The sequence below is a fragment of the Pleurodeles waltl genome, chromosome 3_1 (assembly GCF_031143425.1).
Source record: "Pleurodeles waltl isolate 20211129_DDA chromosome 3_1, aPleWal1.hap1.20221129, whole genome shotgun sequence".
NCBI lineage: Eukaryota > Metazoa > Chordata > Amphibia > Caudata > Salamandridae > Pleurodeles > Pleurodeles waltl.
This window is the reverse complement of record NC_090440.1, coordinates 1,278,230,494-1,278,250,363: the sequence shown is the minus strand read 5'-3', so window position 1 is coordinate 1,278,250,363 and position 19,870 is coordinate 1,278,230,494. Positions and strand designations below refer to the sequence as shown.

General features: G+C 44.5%; 1 protein-coding gene across 1 annotated transcript in view; it reads left to right on the top strand.

Annotated features, from left to right (window-relative positions):
• The window catches only part of LOC138285088 (fibrinogen-like protein 1-like protein), a 29,345-nt gene extending 11,743 nt beyond the window's left edge, over window positions 1–17,602 (top strand). Inside the window, exon 3 of the mRNA XM_069224610.1 lies at window positions 16,428–17,602. Within this exon, the coding sequence (XP_069080711.1) occupies window positions 16,428–17,077 (650 nt within the window). The 3' untranslated portion in view covers window positions 17,078–17,602. The remainder of the gene's footprint in view (window positions 1–16,427) is intronic.
• Window positions 17,603–19,870: the final 2,268 nt, after the last annotated feature.

The following is a 19,870-nucleotide window of genomic DNA, read 5'->3' as shown; positions in this document are numbered from 1 at the left end:
ACCCCTTGTAGGTGGAATATAGAGAAGAGCAATCAACAGTCGTTTGCGAAAGCAACAACAACAGAAGGCCCAGCAAAATGGTCATGGTAATACAGACACCGAAATGCTGTTAAAGTAGAAACCTTCAAACACTTTTTCATACAAATTTAAGAATCATGTGAAACTTGCAAAATTAGTCAGTATAAGTGTAGGAAAGTACCATCTTTCTTGGCATGTTACCCCCAATTTTACATGTATGTCAGTATGTTTTTGCCTGTCTCACTGGGATCCTGCTAGCCAAGACCCCAGTGCTCATAGTTTGTGGCCTGAATGTGTATACCTGTGTGGTGCCTAACTGTGTCACTGAGGCTCTGCTAATCACAACCCCAGTGCTCATGCTCTCTCTGCCTTTAAATCTGTCACTATAGGCTAGTGACTACATTTACCAATTTCAATTGGCATACTGGAACACCCTTATAATTCCCTAGTATATGGTACCTAGGTAGCCACGGTATTGGGGTTCCAGGAGATCCATATGGGCTGCAGCAATTCTTTTGCCACCCATAGGGAGCTCAGACAAACCTTTACACAGGACTGCCATTGCAGCCGGAGTGAAATAATCCACACGTTATTTCACAGCCATTTTCACTGCACTTAAGTAATTTATACGTCACCTATATGTCTAACCTTAACTTGGTGAAGGTTAAGAGCAAATTTACTAAGTGTGAGGGCACCCTTGCACTAGCAAAAGTGTCCCCACAGAGTTCAGGGCCATTTCCCCGGACTTTGTGAGTGCGGGGACACCATTACATGCGTACACTACATATAGGTCAATACCTATATGTAGCTTCACAACGGCATTGTAACAGGTCTAAGATCATGGAATTATGCCCCCATTCCAAATATGGTATTGGGGAGCCAATTCCATGCATTCTGGGGACTCCACTATTGACCCCCAGTACTGCCAAACCAGCTCTCTGTGGTTTTCTCTGCAGCTACAGCTGCTGCCACCCCACAGACAGGGTTCTGCCCTCCTTGGGTCTGGGCAGCCCAGTCCCAGGAAAGCAGAACAAATAATTTAATCTGAGAGAGGGTGTTACACCCTCTCCCTTTGGAGATAGGTGTTAAAGGCTGGGGAGGGATAGCATCTCCCAGCCTCTGGGAATGCTTTGAAGGGCACAGATGGTGCCCTCCTTGCATAACCCAGTCTACACCAGTTTAGGGAACCCCCAGTCCCTGCTCTGGCGCGAAACTGGACAAAGGAAAGGGGAGTGCCCACTCCCCTGTCCATCACCACCCCAGTGGTGGTGCCCAGTGCTCCTCCAGTGTGTCTCAGACCTCTGCCATCTTGTTTCCAGAGGTGTGGGGGCACTCTGGAGGCCTCTGAGTGGCCAGTGCCAGCGGGTGACATCAGAGATTCCTCGTGATAGGGGCCTGCCTGACTAGGTGGCCAATCCTCCTCTGAGGGCTATTTAGGGTCCCTCCAGTGGGCTTTTCCTCAGATTACGACTTGGAAGAATTCATCAGGGTTCCTCTGCACTTCTCTCTTCAACTTCTGCCAAGGATCGACCGCTGACTGCTCCAGGACGCCTGCAAAACTGCAAAAAAGTAGCCAGAAGACTACCAGCGACATTTTAGCGCCTAATCCTGCCGGCTTTCTCAACTGTTTCCTGGAGGTGCATGCTCTGGGGCCTGCCTGCCTTCATCCTGCACTGGAAGCCACGAAGAAATCTCCAGTGGGTCGACGGAATTTTCCCCCTGCTCCAGTAGGCACCAAACTTCAGCGTGACCGGTACTCTAAGTCCCCTCTCATCCTGACGAGCGTGGCTCCTGGAACACAGGTGGTGGACCCAAGTGACCCAGACTGTCCAGTGGTCCAACTGTCCACATTTGGAGGAGGTAAGTCCTTGCCTTCCCTCCCCAGACAGTAATCTCGTGCACTGTGTGATCTGCAGCACATTTCCAAGAAATCCTTCACGAACAGCTGAGCCTGGGTCCCCAGCACTCCGTCCTGCAATGCTCAGCTCCCTGAGTTGATCTCCAGTGTCGTGGGACCTCTCTTTGCAGTGTTGAGACGACCGCTGTGTTCAGACTTCTTGAACCTGTGATCAAGGACTTCTGCGGGTGCTTCCTTCTTGTCCATGGGCTCTCTACATTGCTGAGGGCCCCCTCTGTCTCCTCTCTTAAGTTGTGACATCCTGGTCCTTCCGGGGCCCGGGAAGCACCCTTTTTCTCCAATCTCAACTCTTGCATTTAGGAAGGCTGGTTTGCAGTATTTTGCCAAGGAAACAACTCTGCATCCTCCAGCAGGCCGTGAGACATCTTCTGCAAGACGAAGATCTTCCTACCTCCTTTCGTTGTTGCAAAACCTGCAGCTTCTTCCAACCGGAAGCAGCCATTTTGCACATTCATCTGGGGTTTAGTGGGCTCTTGCCCCCCCTGGTCACTTCAGTGACTCTTGGACTTGGTCCCCTTCCTTTGCAGGTCTTCAGGTCCAGGAATCTGTCTTCAGTGCTTTGCAGTCTGTTGTGGTCCTTGCAAAACCCTTTTATCATGACTTTAGTGCGTTACAGGGGAAATAGTAGTACTTTACTCCTACTTTCCAGGGTCTTGGGGTGGGGTCTCCTTTACACCCTTAGTGTTTTCTTACACTCCCAGCGACCCTCTACACACTACACTACACTAGCCTAAGGGTCCATTCGTGGTGCGCATTCCACTTTCCTAGTATATGGTTTGTGTTGCCCATAGGCCTATTGCATCCTATTGTGGTTTACAGTGTTTGCACTACTTTCTGACTGTTTTACTAACCTGATTTTGTTAGTTGTGTATATTTTGTGTATGTTATATCCTCTGAGATATCATTGGCACATTGTCACTAAAATAAAGTACCTATATTTTTAGCAACTATGAGTATTGTCTTTCGTATGATATAGTGCCTATATGATATAAGTGGTATTGCATGAGCTTTGAATGTCTCCTAGTTCAGCCTTGGCTGCTCTGTTATAGCTACCTCTGTCAGCCTAAGCTGCTAGAACACTACTACACTCTACTAATAAGGAATAAATGGACCTAGCATAAGGTGTAAGTACCATTGGTACCCACTACAAACCAGGCCAGCCTCCTACAATAAGGTACTGTGCATCATGTTTCTTTTTCTGCCTACGTGCCAGGTTAAGAGGTATGAGATATAGCTGAGCACCAAATAGCAATGTTTAATCCATTTTAAAATATACAATTAGTTCTATTGTTTAGGAAATGCACACACTGTTTCAACACTGAGAATGCAGGAGTGTAGTATTGTATTGTAACATTTATATAGCACTTACTACCTCCATATGGGTGTTAAAGCACTTGTCTAGGTGAGTAGCATGCTACACCATGTAGGGTGTGTATTTGGAAGGGTGTTGACTTTATTTTGATCTGATACGTGGACATCTTTCCTTGTCATGCATGATGATCACCAAGGTGCAGTCATTACATTATGGGATACAACTCTTAGCGGTGTGATGGATTCAAAAGTGAGAGTAATAGGGCCACAGTTTATGATTTTCAGTAAGCTGGCAGCTTTGTGCAGCTCTGCATGCCCCTTTATGGTATATCTTATGATCTTATCATACTAAGCTGATAACTGTGCTGGGTTGTATATTTTGAGTTTTTTAGTTTAAAGTTTATTCTCCTGATCAGGTGTAGGTTAGAGAGAAAGGATGGCAAGATCTGCTGGGATAGACTTTGTTACTATCATCCCATAAATGATAACATTGTGAGAGGTCAAGAAGCGACCATAGTATGTAGATAAACCTACAGTTTGACTAAATTAGAGTCCTCTGTTTGCCAGTGGTATGTGGCTGACCTCTTCAGTTCTTTCATGCCTGTTCAGTTGGTGATGTGTGGTTTATTGATGTGTACTGGTATTGTACTGGGTAATGGACCTGACCTGTGGGATTGTATTTTAAGTGAGCATAAGAGGGTCAAGCAGTATAAGGGAGTTATTATGTAGTTTGTTTAGACTAAAATTGACTGCCTGGTCGGAGTGTTATTGTTTCAATATTACTGAGTGCCTGGATGGTTATATCCAAATTGACATTACTTGGTCTTTTGAAGTGCAAATGCTCCTGAATATTTTGCATCTTGGCTGGTAGTAAGTTCCAAAGACAAGCAGTTTGTGCTGAGGAATTGGCATCTCCTATACATGTCGAATAGTAAGACAGTATCCTATTTTATGGGCATTGCTTGAATTTAACTTGTAAGTGTACTGGTCCTTTTCCTTGGCAGGTTCTGTTGAGATGTAGAGATGGCTTGAACATTACTTGTTACACTACAGTTAGCAAGTGGAATTTTAGCAGAATTGGGGTCATGTGTTACCTTGGGTAGAGGTGGAGAAGATGCCTTGTGGCACCATTTTGGTTTGGTTCTATTTTCCAATGATCAATCAATCAAAGGATTTATAAAGCTCGGCTACTCACCCGTTAGGGTCTCAAGGCGCTGTGGGGGAGGGGGGACTACTGATCGAAAAGCCATGTCTTGAGGCGTTTCCTGAATGTCAGGTGGTCCTGGGTCTGACGAAGGTGGAGTGGTAGGAAGTTCCAGGTCTTGGCGGCTAAGTAAGAAAAGAATCTTCCTCCAGCGGTGGTGCGGCGGATGCGTGGTACGGAGGCGAGGGCGAGGCTGGAGGAGCGGAGATAGCGGGTGGGGGTGTGGAAGGTGAGTCTGTCATTGAGGTAGGCTGGGCCTGTGTTGTGGAGGGCTTTGTGTGCGTGGGTGAGTTTGATGGTGATCCTCTTCGATACTGGTAGCCAGTGTAGGTCTCTGAGGTGGGGGGAGATGTTGTTGCGGTGTGGGACGTCAAGAATGAGGTGGGAAGATGTGTTCTGGATTCTTTCCAGTTTAGTTTGGACGTAGTTCCTGCATATAGAGTGTTTCCGTAGTCCAGTCGGCTGCTGACCAGGGCGTGAGTGACAGTTTTCCTGGTTTCAACGGGAATCCACTTGAAGATCTTGCAGAGTACGCAGAGTGTTGTCGCAGGAAGAGGAGATGGCGTTGACCTGCTGAGTCATGCGGAGTGTGGAGTCCAGGATGAATCCCAGGTTGCAAGCATGGGTGGTGGACGTGGGTGCGGTTCCTAGGGAGGTGGGCCACCAGGAGTCATTCCATGCTGAGGGGTTGGTGCCAAAGATGAGGATCTCTGTCTTGTCTGTGTTTAGCTTGAGGTGGCTTGATTCCATCCAATTGGCGATGGCGTGGAGTCCGTTGTGGAGGTTGTTCTTTGCAGTTGTAGGGTCATTCGTGAGGGAGAGGATTAGCTGGGTGTCGTCTGCGTAGGATATTATGTTGATGTGGTGGGTTTGTGCGATGTTGGCGAGCGGGGCCATGTAGACGTTGAAGAGCGTAGGGCTAAGAGATGATCCCTGGGGGACGCCACAGATGATCTTGGAGGCTTCGGACAGGAACGGTGGAAGGTGGACTCTCTGGGTTCTGCCGGCGAGAAATGACGAGATCCAGTCGAGAGCTTTGTCGCGGATTTTGGCGTTGTGGAGGCGTGGGCGGAGAGTGTGATGACATACCATGTCAAAGGCTGCGAAGAGGTCCAGGAGGATGAGTGCTGCTGTTTCCCCTTTGTCGAGCATGGTCCTAATGTCGTCTGTGGCAGAAATGAGTGCGGTCTAGGTGTTGTGATTTTTGCGGAACCCGGATTGGGAGGTGTTGAGCGCCTTGCGGTCTTCCAGAAACCAGGATAACTGTCCGTTTATGATTTTTTTGATTACCTTAGCTGGGAAGGGGAGGAGGAGATCGGCCGGTAGTTCTTGGGGTTGTCTGGGTTTGCCTTGGGCTTCTTTAGCAGCCGTTGACTTCTGCGTGTTTCCAGTTTTCTGGGAAGGTGGCTGACTCGAAGGAGCTATTGGTGGTGTTGCAGAGGTGGGGAGCGATCATGTTGCTTGCTTTATTGAAGATATGGTGTGGGCAGGGGTCCGATGGTGAACCGGAGTGGATGGAGGCCATGGTGTTGGCGGTGTCTTCTTTGTTGACGAGGGTCCAGGTGTGGAGGTAGGTGCTGCTCGGGGCAATGGGTTCGTGGGTGTTTGAAGTCAGCTGGTGGGTCTGAGATTTTAAGCTGTTGTGGATTTCTTCTATCTTTCTACGGAAATGGGTTGCGAGGGAGTTGCAGACCTCCTGTGATGGCGGGGGTTCGTTGGAGCAGGTCCTGGGAACGGAGAGCTCTTTGATAATGCCGAAAAGCTCTTTACTGTTATGAGTGTTTGTGTCAATGTGGTTTTTGAAGTGGGTCCTTTTGGTGGTGCGGATCAGCTGGTGATGTTTGCGTATGGCATCCTTGAGTGCGATGTGGTTGGAGTCAGTAGGTTCAAGGTGCCATGTTTTCTCCATTCTGCGACATAACTGTTTGGAGTCCAGTAGGTCTGTCGTGAACCAGCTGGCCTTGGTTCTGTGGAGGGTGTTGTTATTTTTTTTTTGAGTGACGCGAGGGTGTTGGCGCAGTCTTCTATCCAGCGATGCAGTTTGGTGGCGGCTGTGTTGGGGTCTGGGGTTCCAGGGGGTGGGGCTGGGTGAGGGTGGAGATTAGTTGTTCAGTTGAAATTTTGCTCCAGTTGGGTCGGGGGGTTGTGTGCGGTGGTGGTGAGTGACTGGTTTCTGGTACGAGAAGTGGATGCAGCAATGGTCTGTCCAGCTGAGTTCGGTGGTGTGGTTGAAGAGGACGTGGTTGCTGTCCGAGAAGATGGGGTCGAGTGTGTGGCCTGCAGAGTAGGTAGCCGAGGACGAGTTGTTTGAGGCCGAGGTTGTCCAGCAGGTTGGTGGTGTTGTTTCGTTTTCTCGGTGGAAGTTCAGATCGCCGAGGAGGATGTAGTCGGTAGAGTCGAGGGCGTTGGCACTAACGATGTCGGCGATGGCATCGCAGAATTGGGATCGAGGCGCAGCAGCCGCCATTAAGAACAGGAGGTGGGAGGGAGGAGCAGCTGGGAGGCAGGAGGGATGAGCGTATAGGGGTGCCAGGGGGGCAGGGACACAGAGAGGCAGCGGCGGGAAGGTTTAGAGGCTGAAAACGGCTCGGGGGAGCCAAGAAAACAGATCGCGAGGGCAGGGAGCGCACAAGGGGCAAAATAGCCCATAAAATAGGCAAACAGTGGAAAATAGGCACAATAAGAGAAATAAGGCACAATGCAAGCAATAAGGCACAATAAAAGAAACAAGGCACAATGAAAGCAAGAAGGCACAATAAAAGAAACAAGGAAAAATGAAAAATGGACAGAGAAGAAGCACAAGTCTAGGAGCGCTTTCCAGAGCAGCCCACTACACACCAGGGATGAGGCGCAGGCGGGTGTCTGCGGATGGTGGAGGGCCTAGAACACGCAACAGCAGCGTGGGCAGGGTCGGTCCATGCTGATGAAACCAGAGGTAAAAAAGTATAAGCTATCTGCATAGTCGAGCTTGGAGATTACATGTGTGAGGATAGCTTGTAGCTTTTGCTAGTATTTACAGCATGGGAACATGCGCTGCAGTGTTTTTATTGTGTTGTACCTGTGACCTTGTTGACAAGCTTTATCAAGGACTGGTCTAAATCTGTGGTTTCCCCCTTGTTTACTTCTTTTGATGCTATTCGAGGGGCTTCGAGTTCTTAGACCCATATGTTGGTAGGATTATGCTTTTTGCCATTGTCCACAAGTCACGATCTCTGTCTGTGCAGTATTGAGCTTTTGATAATTCTAATCATTTAGGGCGCAAAGGAAGTCGTCAAGTTTTAATTTCTAGAGGTCTTGATGGACATTATTTTTAGAATTATTTGCATATTATCTGCATAGTTGTAACCCATTAAGTTAGGCTATCTAATCGGGTCCGATAAGGGAATTTGGTAGATTTTGAGTAATAGAGGCTACATGATGGACACTGAGGGATCATCACAGTGTTGGGACTGAAAGGCTGATGTAAAAGGTGGTAAGTAACCCAAGCTTTGTTTGTACTGGTGTTGTAATTAACCCATGTAGTTTTATTTTTTGTGGTTTAATCTGTATTTCGTTGCCAAGTACAATCGAGATCCTGTTGTAGAAGGTGTGTATGTCTTAAGGTCGCATATTTATTGAGGTTCTTTCGAGATGGGGGTTGAGGTTTTTTTAAAGTCTATCTTTTTTAGCTTTTTTCATTGCCTGTCTGTGCGTTTGTTGTCAGTAGTTGTTGCAGTCTCTGAAGCACTTATTTGATAGAAATGTAGATCTAAAAGATAAAGGTGTTGTGGTCACACCAGATTATTGGAGAGTTGCCTATCACTGTGGCTTGTCCCAGGGCAGGAAAGGTAATGCCTGGTATGTGCCTGGCAGAGTAACTTGGGGCAGAAACTATTTGATAGAGGTTGAAGGCCATAAGGTGGCTATAATTACTTTCTTCTTGTCAAACCAGAAGTGTCCTAGAATGCATAGGCTTGGGTATATATTAAGACACCTTCAAACTGTGCATTGCTGGGTGGTGGTATACATCTTAAGAGGAAGGACCAAGTGAGAGTTGGAGTGGGGTGTCATCCTACCAGTAAGGATTCATAATAAAGCTTTGGAAGGGAGTTTTTTTTATACATGTTTTTATCAGTGACTGCCAAGACAATTTTGCAAGTATAATTTTTTGTTGATGATGCCATATTAACGCAGGGCACCTTCATGGTATGTGGAATCTTCGCTGAGCTACGTTTTTGTAATGAAGGAGAGTACTGATAAGGTTTCTGAGAGCAGATCAAATACGTTGAAGCATATTTTTGTTCATTAACTCTGTGTTCAAGAGTAAGTATTTTAGTTGTTGCATCTATCCTAATAATGTGATGGTGGTTTGAGGAAATATGATTTAGTATAGTAGGAGGAGCAAAGGCACAGTAGATCTACGTGGGGGTGGATTGGGGCAGACTGGTTGTATTTTAAGGTGGAAATGGGGGGTAGTTTGGGTTAAAGAATGAGTGTGGATGTGTGGGCTCTTTGTGTGAGATGGCAGTGTTATAGCTGCTGTTATGTATGATGGCTTGAATGGAGTGTGGAGTGCTTCTGGGACGGAAGGTGCAATCAGGGGACCTAGCGAACATGTACTTGGCCACTGCCTTGATTGTTTTTTATTCCTCCTGGCAAAATACATTGTGTGTGTCAGTTGGATGGGTTGAGGTTTTTCAGTTAGTGTATTGTTTTTAGATATGTTTTATGATTTAGGTTTGTTTGGTTTGTTGTTGATGAAGCTATATGAGTGGTGCTGGTGTTTGTTCTTGTGAGGTGGTAATACATCTGGAGGAGCAAAATCCTGTCTTGTGGAGCGGGTAGATGTGATTATTGCTGATGTTAAAATGGAGAGATAGTGGTCTGGGCCATTTCTCTCCAGGTAGAATTGGATGTGGGTCCTCCTCAGCTGAAGTTCAGATTGCTTGATATATGTCTAATGCTAGCCAGATAGCTAGTGGTTAGGTTTATTAGTCACCAGTAATTCAGTGGTAGATTTCTTCACCCTGTTAATGTATATGTGGGTGCTTCCTTAGGTCTGATAGTCTTTATGAGTTAGTAGTAGATATTGCCTGTATTGATGAGTGGTTGGTTACATCTCTGGAGTATTGAAGCTGGAGGTGCAGACCTCCTGGCCCTAAGCTCTATCCAGGTCCAAAGAATAGCACCATTAACTTGGCCCTGTTTACGTGGACAACCTAAAAGGTATGTTTCAATACGAGGGGAAGCCCTTGTGATCCGGGCCAATAGAGCTGTAAACCCCATAATCAATAGATATTCAAGCCCTCAATAGAGGAAGTAGACCCTGGAAAAAAATGAGCCCCCGGCCCTAGAACCACAGGAAACCCCGGCCCTAAACCCTAAAACCAATAGAAACAGGAGTTATCCATAGAACTAATAGAAACACTAAGCCCTAAAAACCAGTAGGAGCCCTGGGTCCTATACCCAATAGAAGCACAGCCCTAAAACCAATATAAACCCTGAAACCTAGATACAATAGGTGACTTGTGGTCAACGTAAACCATAGTTCTAGTGGTCACATGCCCTCAAGTTAAGGCCTGCTTTAGTGGAAGGGGAGGAGAAAACAGTGTCAGAAGAATCTGGACTTGACTATTCACTTAGAACCAGATTTATGATTTTTTTGTGGACACAATGCAGCAAGACACCTTGCTGCCCTATGTGAAAGGGAGAGGGCAGGAATGTGCCACATGTATCAAGATATAGCACATTTAGACCACCTTCTTACGATGGCGCACTCAGTTCAGCCTAGGGCCAAGGCAGGTAGCCTTGCACCATGATGCAGCGGTGCCTGCGCTGGAGAATGGATTATTTTCGTGCAGGTAGGGACACATTCCTGCACGAAAACAACCCTGAGAGGCATTTCCCTCGTTCTAAATGTTCTGCAGAATGCCACACTTACAAAAAAGAAACAATGAGGAGAAATATATTTCTCCTTGCTGCGCAGATATGGGGAAGGCATTCAATTCTGATGCACCCCCAAGTCTACCAGTGTTGGTATGTCTGAGAATGCTTCAGAATACATGGATGGGTGCATGGGAACGCCCACGCCCCACTCATACAATGTCTTCTCGGTGCAGTGTAATACAAGCAGCGACCTGCCTCACACTAGATTTACCAAGCCACGCAGCGTTCTTCTGCAGTTGCATGGTAACTCATTTTAGATTTTGCGTCGCCCTGCCTCACCTTGCAAGGTGCAAATGCGAAGCCACAGCTTGATAAATTTGGGAGTTAGCCTGCAGCAAGCACGAAAAGAAGCCACAAGCTTCTCGCAGCTGCTCCATTTCCTTGGGTACAGATCGCTCCAATACACTTTCGCTCCGATGCTGGACTTCAGGTCAACCTACAAAGATAGAACGCTGTCCTACACTTCAAAAATCCGTCTCCTTAACACTGCTAGGCAAAGTAAGAGTGTACGCTGTACACAGCTAAAAAAACATTTTGTTAAAACACTGATCCAAACAGCCGCACAGATAAACAAAAGATCAAATGAAAAGGCACAAAAGACATGTAAAAATTAGAAAATGTAAATACAAATTTGAAATATTAAAATGAATCCAGAGCTGCCCCTCTCCTTTAACAGTGTGAGGTACGGGCAGGGATGAAATCATCATAACTTCAAAACAAAGGGTAGAGAATGGGTTGCTACAAACCACATGTACCTAATATATACAGAGCACAGTAATAATTGTGGCATGTTACTTAGGTACACAAATGATGTATTGCGCTGGGGACAGTGGCAGGTTCTGGGCTTTTCAAATGTTATGCACAGGGAACAACAAGGAACGTAGTATTGCCTTAAAGCAAAAGCACATAATACAACGGCGGAATGTCATGCAACTTGAATAAATCAAGCTAAAGGAATTCGGTAGAGCGTCTACAAGTTCATGATGTTTTTGGTTTAGGGTGAGCAAAATTGACTGTATATTGCTTTCTACGTATAAAAATTGCAGGAAGGTCACAAGTTTCTACCATAAAATACAAAATATATAATCCAGATAAAACATGTAGAGAGTTAAGAATCACCACAGACTAAAGACCAGTGCTTAATCTGTGCTTGTTGTTTCCGGTGCTGAGCACCGGCACTTATTTTTGCGGGCCGGGGCTTATTATTCTGCCTAAAGCATTTGCTGCGAGCAGAAGACACGTTTGGGAAAGATGGAGGAAGAGAAAAATTAAAAAACGTGACAAAGTTAGAAAGCAGAAATCTGCAAGAGTGAGCTGAGGGGGCAGGGAGTGTCTGTAAATAGATGAAAGAGGCCCGAGATGGCTTCAGTATTATGCTGCCTCGGTATTCCGTGCTCGCACATTTAATTGCAGCAGCCGCGTGTTTCAGAGGAGAGCTTTGAGCACCGGTACATTCCTATTTACAAATTAAGCACTGCTAAAGACATGCGCATACAGTTGGAAGTAATATATCTGCACAATCCTTTGTAACAGGCAGGCTCTTGATGTAATACAGAGCATCACTCATTGATTACCAAGGCCACAAGCAGTTTGACAGTCGCATCCTGGTTAGTGGAACTTATATCGCGTAATGTCCAGGCAAGTTACTTTGTCAAAAAAGGAAAGAAACAAAACGTTGATCTTCTGTTCTTAAATATCATCTATTTGAACATGTTCTTCTCGCCATTATTCAGTGCCAATCAGACTCTTAAGTGCTTTCTTGCTGACAAGATAAAACTAGCTTTGGAAAAGGCAATAGGTCAGCTTCAGTGCGCCAAAGCAAATGAACACTGGTATGCACAAATGCTGCTCACGTGTGTTACATGCATAAATGCTATTTATCACATTATAGCTTGTCCTACTGGATTAAGCCAATGCTGGGAAAAGTAAACAAACAACAACGGGTGCATTTCTTTATAGGATGCACAGAGGAGCATAAAGGCCAAAGCGACAAACAGTGCGATATCGGAGTGCATGGTCAGATGTAAAATAGTCCTGCGTGCCTTCCAATGGACACCCTGCCTGGAAGGTGGAAAGATATCCCATATAGCCAACAATATCTGAGGAGAGTGTAATTTCAGTCCTGGTGGTACATATATTTTCAAGCCACACCTAAAAACGTGATGCAAGTCAGGACTTGAAAGGGCTAATAAAGAGACATTGCTTATGACTTGTTAAGGAAGCAGTACTTACCCATTATGCACCTTGATGTTCAATGTTTTATTCATACATCCATCTAACCCTCTATCCTGTGGCTGTACAGACGAGGGAACAGAAGCGAGCCAACAGCATGCACCTTTGTTATCAACAGTGGACCATCGCACTGCAAACTCTGAGAAACTAGGCTGGTAAATCCCTCTTTGATTTCAGGTAATCTTAAAATCTGGTGCTCAATTATGATAAACCAATAAAATGAAAAAAAACAAAAAAAATTCTTAATGCCGTTTTGCTCCAATTAAAATTGAAGCATTCTAGCTCTTTTATCAGGTATATTGGTGAAAAGTTCATAAAGCCCTCAAAAGAGCCTACATTTCAGTAACAAAACTGGCGGTGTAAATAGGTCCATGTAGCCCAGGCACAGGGAGGTCCCAACCATTGAGGGGCCCCAATCCTGATAGGGAGGGGTATTCATCCCAGGACCAAGGAATATAAATCAGCTAGTGAGACTCGGGGGGCTCTCTGCACATTCGTTGGGTTATCTTTTGCATTACACCACTGAACAAAATGGCAAAAGTTATGCGTGAACCTTCCAAATAGTCTACCACTCCAGCAAGTAACAAATTCCTGTGTGGATGTGACTACACAAAATGACATGAGGGACGAAATAGCTGCTAATGCACTCAAAACAAGGTTTCAGAATACCCAGATTCTCATTTTTACTAAATGATCTGCCATCTGCTGTCCTGGAAAACCCGTATATCGGTTTGTACAAAGTGCAGCAGGGGCAAGCAAGAATGCAGGACATTTCGAGAGTTTAGTAATAAAGAAAGCAGGCTTAAGATATGCAAATTACAAAACTAAAAGCAAGAAGAAACAAGCGTTGGCAAAGTCAGTACATCTGTCCTTTGCTGGCTGGTGAGATTAATTTAGTGTTGGGAATTAACGGGATGTAAAGGTCAGCAGATATTTTCAGGTAGATCTGTTGATGTCAACATGGTGATGACAAGAGAAACACATGCACTAAAGGAGATAACCCAGTGATGATGCAAACATTGAAAAGGTGGGGTTGGAAAAAAAATAGGTTTTAAGATTTTTTTTGTGTGATGTGTGAATCAACTGAATTCGGAAGATTTAAACTGGATGCATGTGGACCAATTTCATAGGACATAAGAAGTCTAGTTCAGGGCTGGTCCCTCACATACAATGCAGGTGGGCTAGATGCTTACTAAAGCTCTGTGCTCTACTGCTTCCTGTAAGGTCAGGAGGCATGCTCCTTCAGAGTATGGTGTGCACTGAGCACCGAAGTGGTGCTCTAAGTGACCGTTTCAGAAGCACAATTTGAAAGGCATGTTTGTATTAGAAAAAGAGGGATCTTTTCTTTATCAGAGTGGCAAATAACTTTCAAATAACTTCATTGATGATTTGGATATTGGTGAAGGGATGATAACTGCTTCAGTTATATAGTCCAAGAAAGTTTTCTTAAATCATTTTTTTTTTTTTTTTACAAAAGCTTAGCTTGTTTTTATGACACCTGGGAGAAAACATTGTTTCATTGTAGATTACACAATTCAATTTTTAACCAAGTAGGAGAAGACTGGTTCAAACTGATAAATGGATTACATTTTCAGGAATGCAAGCTGAAATTGCCTATTGGGTTTTATGAAGGAGATGATTTTGAAAAGCTGTAATAGCTGGGGAAGAATGTAGGTCAAGCTTGAGCATGTTTGTTGATGTACCAATACAATGGCGAGAAGTGTTGTTGAATTATTTTCAATTTTTGATTGAAAAGGCAACTGAACTTAATTATTTTTGTTGCCTTATTTGACATATTGCAGCATTTGGGGTTAGGGGTGGAGGTTGGTTGTTTTCCAACATGAAAACCCTTTTTGTCCATTTAGGTGACTGTTATAAATCTGATACAAAGGTACATAAAAAATAACTTGAAATGTCAAGAAAGTTCAAAAACCATATTCTCGAGGAACAGCCTACACTATTACCATAACCAGCTCTTGCTGCTATTTTCCCCATCTGCTCACCCACCACACCATGATGCTAGATAAAGACCATGTTGGCTCTTCTTACAAACCGATATTCACCCACATTGTAAAAGTGGTGTCTTTCTCAATAGCAGTCTGTAAATTCCTTGATGGACGCTTCTGGTGGATGGCTACAAATTGACCCAGCTTGACTGTGGACTCACGAATGACAAGGTGAATGATAATGTGTGACTTTATATCCCTAAAAAGGTGGCAAAACCTTGCCTTAAAGAACTTGAAGGACCTGGCATCAGATAATATGTACTTGATGAGGGCTTCAGCACATTATACTGCAAGAAAAGCTCTTGGAAAGCGATTTACAGGAACACTTCTGAAGAGTTTCAGTAATAACGATTACAAATATGAACAGGTCATAATATGTGGCAGCACAACAGCAAAGTGTTTTTCATTGCAATGAAAGTGGACAAAATGTAATATTTTCCATCAGAGTGTAGGAAAGACTACACCTCTGCAAATGAAGATCATGAACGAACAGGCACACCACTAGCATTATCAGCAAATCAGTTTCTGTATATTTACCACATGAACATTTGCCTTTGGTGCTTTCCTGCTGGAGGAGAAACACCACAATATAATTAGCATATTCTGAAGTATATCTGGAAAGATTGCATCAAAAAACGGGAGAGGAACACACAAAATGTACTTTTTGGGGGCACCTAATATGCATTGAGATGGGCACCATTAGGAATTTCCTTTCAAGATACACGGATCCTAAAATAAGCGTGAGGACTGGTTTAGGCTATGCATTGAGATGGGCACCATTAGGGATTTCCTTTCAAGATACACGGATCCTAAAATAAGCGTGAGGACTGGTTTAGGCTGTTTAGCGCCCAAGTTTAATTAAAGAACCAAGATCAGGACCAGAGTCAATACCTGCAATCAGCAGTTAACTGTGAGAATGGCCACACCTATAATACCTGATAAATATGCCTGTGTTTGAAGTTGCCAGAACTCATCCTCTTGGGCTGAGAAGGACCTCAAACTTCTTTAGTTAAGGCCACAAAACAACGGAATTAAAGGGCAGGTGTTCTGCCTTATATACTATCTCACAAAGGAAATAGCAAACAATGTATCTTCACTGTGTGAGGTATTCATCAGTCCCTTATTACTATTCTAAGAACCTCAAGCCGTGATGTGGCAATTTTAAAGTAGCAGATTTTAGACTGTACAAAAGGAGAAAAAATATTTGAATGTGATCTCAAAGAGTACTAATTAATATAGTGGTCTCCCAGATTTCGTGGACAACATATAACAAATGCATTATAAGATGGGGAAGGAGAAACACCCTGAAAGTAGCAATGCCCAGTGCCTTTTGTGGAAAGTTATGCTTGCAGAAAGTGGGCGTGTAGTGATCTCTTCACCAATGGCCTTTCAGAATATTTCCAGGGGCCTGTGAATAGAGAGAGTATGAATGAAGATAACTGCAGGTTATGAAGTAAAAATAAAACACCATTTAAAATTAGATAATGTTGCTTTGGCTAGCTACTGACAATCAGTGAAACGCTAAAATGGTCTTTGTGAATGCATGATTGTTACTCGAGTGTCGGATTTCTTGGTTTTTGCTAATGTTCATTGCTAATGATGTCTGTGTTGTGTCTTTGGAGAAGGTAAACGATAGCTTTAAATGCAACTATTTTCCAGGTAAAGATTGGGATTAAAAGTATAGTGAAAGTTTAAATTGACTTTCAGAGCACGGGTGGCCGTAGTGGTTCAAAGTTTATAGTGAATATATTTGATGACTTTCCGTCACTAATTAAGAATTTATTTGTTGTGTTTTTTCCTTTTAATTTTACAGTATTCTACACCAGGGACTGTGAAGAACTCTACAAGCTGGGGCACACGGAGAGCGGCCTGTACGTCATTCGCCCAGAAGGTTCTCCAAAGCTGGTTGTCCAGTGCTTCATGCACGACTGTGATGGGTGGACTGTGATCCAAAAGAACACCTTTAATACAGACATGACCTGGGCCGAATCGTGGTCAACGTACCAATATGGGTTTGGATTTATCGAGCAAAATCATTGGCTGGGCAACCACTACATCCACCTACTAACTCAACAGAAGTGGTACAAGATCAGGATCATGCTGACCGACTCCTCCAACAGAACCAGATACGCGGAGTATGACAGCTTCCTTGTGAAAGACGCAAATGAAGGATACGCGCTGCGACTGGGAACATACCACGGCGATGCTGGAGACTCTTTGACCAACACGAGTACAAAGAGCATGCATGACAACATGAAATTTTCAACTCACGATCGGGATAATGACAGGTCGACCTCTTCTGAATGTGCAGATCTCCACGGGGGTGGCTGGTGGTACGATTCCTGCTATGATGCCCAGCTGAACCGCAAGAGTGGCATCCACTGGCACACTTTGTGTGATCACAACTGTAGGAGCTCTCTTATGCTAATAAAACCTATCCATATGTACTGTAACAGAGTTTAAGAACAGCCTCCACACCGGAAACTACAACTGAATGTAAAATCATTATATTGCAATTTTTTGTTATCATATAAAGGGTCACATTTTCAATCTACATCCTGTAAATCCTTAGTCACATACGCAAAGAATGTAAATCATCCAAATCTAGTACAACTACCAATCCTTAGCGAGCCCATTGGGACTAAATAACGTCAAATAAACAAATGCATTGAATATAAAAGTAAACGGAAGACTCTTGAAATAATTTTCACGTATCGGAAAGTGAATTAATTAAATCACTCATTTAACTTTTTTTTGTAATTCACATCAACATCATCGCAAGACTCATGAAAGGTATCAAAGGTGTGAGGTATGTTGTGCTTAATGAGTTTAGTCCTTCCTTTGTTTCTATGGCTCCCTCATTGCAAACGTGATGATACCAGAGTGCAAAGCGTGGATGAGGTTAGCTGTGGGCACTATGAAGCCGAGAGGATAACATAACACGGCGATTGTACTTTTCTACTAAGCAATAAATACATCTATATGTAATCAAGATTACGCTTGCTTCTTCAAGTTAAAAAAGATGAACCGGAGTGAAATATGTTGTAAGTGTATGGATCCCCTTTCAGCATCCGAAGTGGAAAAATGAGAACCAGTATTCTGAAATAACTGGGTTAAACCTGTGTGCCCGGTTAGGACTGATCCCCAGCACTTGCAATGGCACTTCAAAGGGGACCTACAGGGACGTTCTTGGTAATCCTTCCTTGTACAGCACCTATTTCTACTCTTACAGCATACAAACACAGGTGTCCCTCATTTGTTGGATGGTGGGAATGGAGTAAGATTCTGTACATCTGCAAGCTACAAGGTGAAATAGGGCTGTATGCACCGACTCCAAAGTTGCCGTCACTTTGGCAGTAATGGCGGAACACTCCTCAGAATGGACACTCAAACAGGAAAAAAGGAAAAAAAAAAAAAGTGGTTTCTGGTTGAAACCAGGCACAACCATTTTCGTGTGGGGAAGGGCAGCTAGAAAACTAGAAACCCTTAGCATAACCTAAATTCAATACACGGTGCGAGAGATTATACAGTCTATAGATGTGAATACACATTAGGCGTGCAAGCCAATCTTAGACCACTATCTGTTGCCCTAATTAAGTATTCCTTTTTTTGAAACCTGGTTGTTGTTTGTCCACTGCTTAAATTAAGCAAATGCCAGGGCTTATTCTGTATTAATGAGACTATCTGACACTTTTTTGTTTCTTAGTTTTTTAGGTCGGCCTAGAGACAGCTTTTATCAGTCTGTCAGCCTCATGTAATAAAGCAAGAGCTGGCAAAGCAAATAGGTCTCGCCTATGCAAGAACTCTTCATTGGCTTTGTCAATGTGTTTTAGCTAAGTTGTACACCAGTGTGGCTACTGTTCAGCATGGCTACAAGTTAGAGACGTAGAGGAGAGTGGCATGGTGGGTCACAGAGTGGAATGGCGAAGAGTAGAGTGTTGTAGAGTAGAGATGCATTGAGTGCAGAGTATTGGAGTGGCATAGAGTGGAGTGGCATACAGTGGAGAGTGTAGAGTGGACTGGTGTAGAATGTGTATGCGTAGTGTTGCGGAGTATAGTGGTGTGCAGAGTACAGCAGCGTAGAATTAGGTTGCGTACAATGCAGCATTGTAGAACACAGTGGTGTAAATTAGAGTGTGGCATCATAGAGTGCAGTGCAGTAAGGTGCAGTGGCATAGAGTGAGGTGGCAGGGTAAGGAGTCAAAGAGTAGGGTGGCATACAGTGCACTGGCACATAATGCAATACCTCAGAGTAGAGTGCCGTAGAGTTCAGTGGGTTAGAGTGCAATGAAGTAGAGTAGAGTGCTGTTGAGTCGATTTGCAATGAGTAGAGAAGCACAGAGTGCAGTGGTTTAGAGTGGCATAGAGCAGAGTGCTTTTGAGTGGTGTAGAGTGCAGTGGCATGGAGTTCAGTGATACAGAGTAGAGTGCAGTGGCATAGTGTGGAGTGCTGCAGAGCAGAGTACAGTGCGGTGGAATGGAATGGGCTGGCCTAGAGTAGAGTGGACTGATGTAGAATGCATTGGTGTGTAGTGTTGGAGAGTATAGAGGTGGAAAGTGCAGCACCATAGAATTCAGCTGCATAAAATGCATCACCATAGAATGCAGTGGTGCAGATTAGAGTGGTGCATAACAGGGTGCACTGGTGCAGAGTGGAGTGGTGCAGAATAGAGTGGCAAATACTACAGTGGTGTAGAGTGCAGTGATGTAGAGCAAAGTGGTTTAGAGTGGCAGAGAGTGCAGTGGCATAGAGAGGTGCAGCGTGGAGTGGCATAGAATTCAGTGGTGTAGAGTGCAGTGGTGGAGAGTGCAGTGATGCAGAGTAAAGTGGCACAGAGTGCATTGGCATAGATTGCAGTTGTGTGGAGAAAAGTAGGATAGAGCTCAGTGGCAAAGAGTGCAGTGTTGCACAGTGACAGGGTGCAGTGGTGTAGAGTGGCATAAAGTGCATTATGTCCAGTGGCATAGAGTGGCACAGTACAGTGGTGCAGTGTAGATTGCAGTGGTGTAGAGTGGCACGGTGTAGAGTAGAGATGCATAGAGTGCGGTGGTGTAGAGTAGATTGTTTCAGAGTAGAGTGAAATGGCGTGGAGTAGTGCAGGGTACAGTGCAGTGACAGAGTAAAGTGGTGTAGAGTGCAGTGGCATAGAGTGCAGTGTAGATTAGAATGGCACACAGTGGATTGGCTTAGAGTGGAGGGGTAGAATGCAGTGGCGTAGTGTGCAGTGTTGTAGAGTGGCATAGGGTGGAGTAGCG